The 1,722-nt window shown below is 29.5% G+C and overlaps 1 protein-coding gene across 1 annotated transcript; it reads right to left on the bottom strand.

Moving 5' to 3' along the window:
- Window positions 1-325: 325 nt before the first annotated feature.
- On the bottom strand, window positions 326-1,137 carry LOC129605876 (putative uncharacterized protein DDB_G0289263). The gene is made up of 5 exons (XM_055515873.1): window positions 1,105-1,137; window positions 842-1,051; window positions 703-730; window positions 544-660; window positions 326-417 (listed from the first exon to the last, which is right to left on the bottom strand). The coding sequence occupies exons 1-5, from the start codon at window positions 1,135-1,137 to the stop codon at window positions 326-328; spliced, it is 480 nt and encodes a 159-aa protein (XP_055371848.1).
- Window positions 1,138-1,722: the final 585 nt, after the last annotated feature.

Here is a 1,722-nt window from a genome sequence, read left to right as displayed (position 1 = left end):
ATATTGTGCCCTGCTAAGTTTTTCTAATTTAGTCTCGATGTTAGGAATGGGGAATTTGTCGTCAACCGTCACTTCATTGAGTTTACGGTAGTTGATCACAATTCTCCACTCTATCTCTATTGTAAGGTGAGTTGCTTTCTTTTATTATTCCTTGCTTAAGCATGTCGGATATTTGTTTCGATATTTCCTTCTCATGTATTTGAGGGTATCTGCATATATTAGAATATATCGGTCTGTCAATAGTTGTTATGATTTGATGTTGAATTTCTGTAGTGTTAGTTAAATGGTCTCCCTCTTTAAAGAAGAGATCGCTATAGTTATTTAGTTATTTATGTAATTTATTTAAATGAGTCTTTTCTTCAGAGTTTAGAGATTTCGTCAAATTTTCAAAGTCATTGTTACTTATACTATTGTAATCTGGTTGGTGAATTTCATTTATATTATATGGACAACTATTTAAAAATTTGATTTTATTATTATTTATTTTTAAGAACTCATGCTCCATATCAATTATTGCTTTTAGAGGCCTAAGAAGATTCTGACCTATTATGCCATGAAAATCCTTATTGTCAAATTTAACTAGTTTCCAGATCATTTCTGCATCTTCATTAAACTCTAAAGGCAAATTTGTTTTTTTTTTCTTTATTGACATATATAGTTCTATTTATGGTGATAAAAGCGATAGGTTTCTTAATATCATACCTCTTATATCTAGGAAGTTTATTATGATCTAAAAGAGTGGTTGAAGAACCAGTGTCTATTAAACATCTGATTTTTTCATTTTCTATTGTTAGTTGTACTATCGGTAAACTCGTTTTTGCCCAGTTGGAAGAAAATTTACCTCACCCTGAATATGATCCACTTCCATCGGTTCCTGGTGATTAGCTCTATAATTATTATTGAATCTTGTTCGTCCAGAATTATTGAAACTATTATTATTATTATTGTAATTATTAGCATGGTTGTTGTTATTGCTACGATTAAATCTAGTCTGTCCTGAGTTGTTAGAGTGTCCTAAATATCTATTATTATTTGGAAAATTAAAATTTCTCTGATTATAATTTGAGTTTGAATTAAAACTTTTGTTATTTTTTGCAATATTACTAAATTTATTTTTATTATTAAACCGATTGCCATTGTTATTGTTGGAATTTCTCTCTCTTATTAAATTTGAACTAGTTAAAGTATTGTAGGCTTCTCTTAAGCTCTGAATGTTTTTATTTATTATTATAGACGCCAAATTTGCATCTATATTATTTAAGAAAATTCCTAAAATTACAGATTCATTTGTTTTAGGGCTGAATTCCTTAGGTTTATTTACATCGAATTCAAAATTCTCATTTATTTTCCCTAATATAACTTTTAACTTATTAAAAAATTCACTTACTGAACTTACAGATTGAACTTTTATAGATAGAGCCTCCTGGTACAGCTGATGAAAAATCTCCTTGACGCCGAAGTTGTTGACTAGGATTTCTTTCATGTTATTCTAGGTTGAATCTGGTCCTAATGTTCTTATGACTTCTAAGGCTGGTCCTTGTACCTTATTTATTATAGTTCTTTGAAAGACATATTGCTTTAGATCAGGATTACTGTTGAATAGAGGTAATATAGTATCAACCTCTCTTAGAAATGACGATAAAGCGTAATCGTCACCTCCTCTGAATTCGTGGATGCGTTGAGCATCTCTTAATAAATCACTGACATTTAGAGTAAATTGAT

The sequence above is a fragment of the Condylostylus longicornis genome, unplaced genomic scaffold (genome assembly GCF_029603195.1).
Source record: "Condylostylus longicornis isolate FDR11 unplaced genomic scaffold, ASM2960319v2 ptg000016l, whole genome shotgun sequence".
Taxonomy (NCBI): domain Eukaryota; kingdom Metazoa; phylum Arthropoda; class Insecta; order Diptera; family Dolichopodidae; genus Condylostylus; species Condylostylus longicornis.
Note: the sequence above shows the minus strand (reverse complement) of the source record. Positions and strands in the feature narration are given on the sequence as shown.

Coding starts and splice junctions, on each gene's coding strand:
- LOC129605876 (XM_055515873.1), bottom strand. CDS start 1,137: ATGGCAATCGGTTTAATAATAAAAATAAATTTA. Junction 731..841: donor TGGATCATATTCAGGGTGAG/GTAAATTTTCTT, acceptor CCACTCTTTTAG/ATCATAATAAACTTCCTAGA. Junction 418..543: donor GGATTTTCATGGCATAATAG/GTCAGAATCTTC, acceptor TTCACCAACCAG/ATTACAATAGTATAAGTAAC.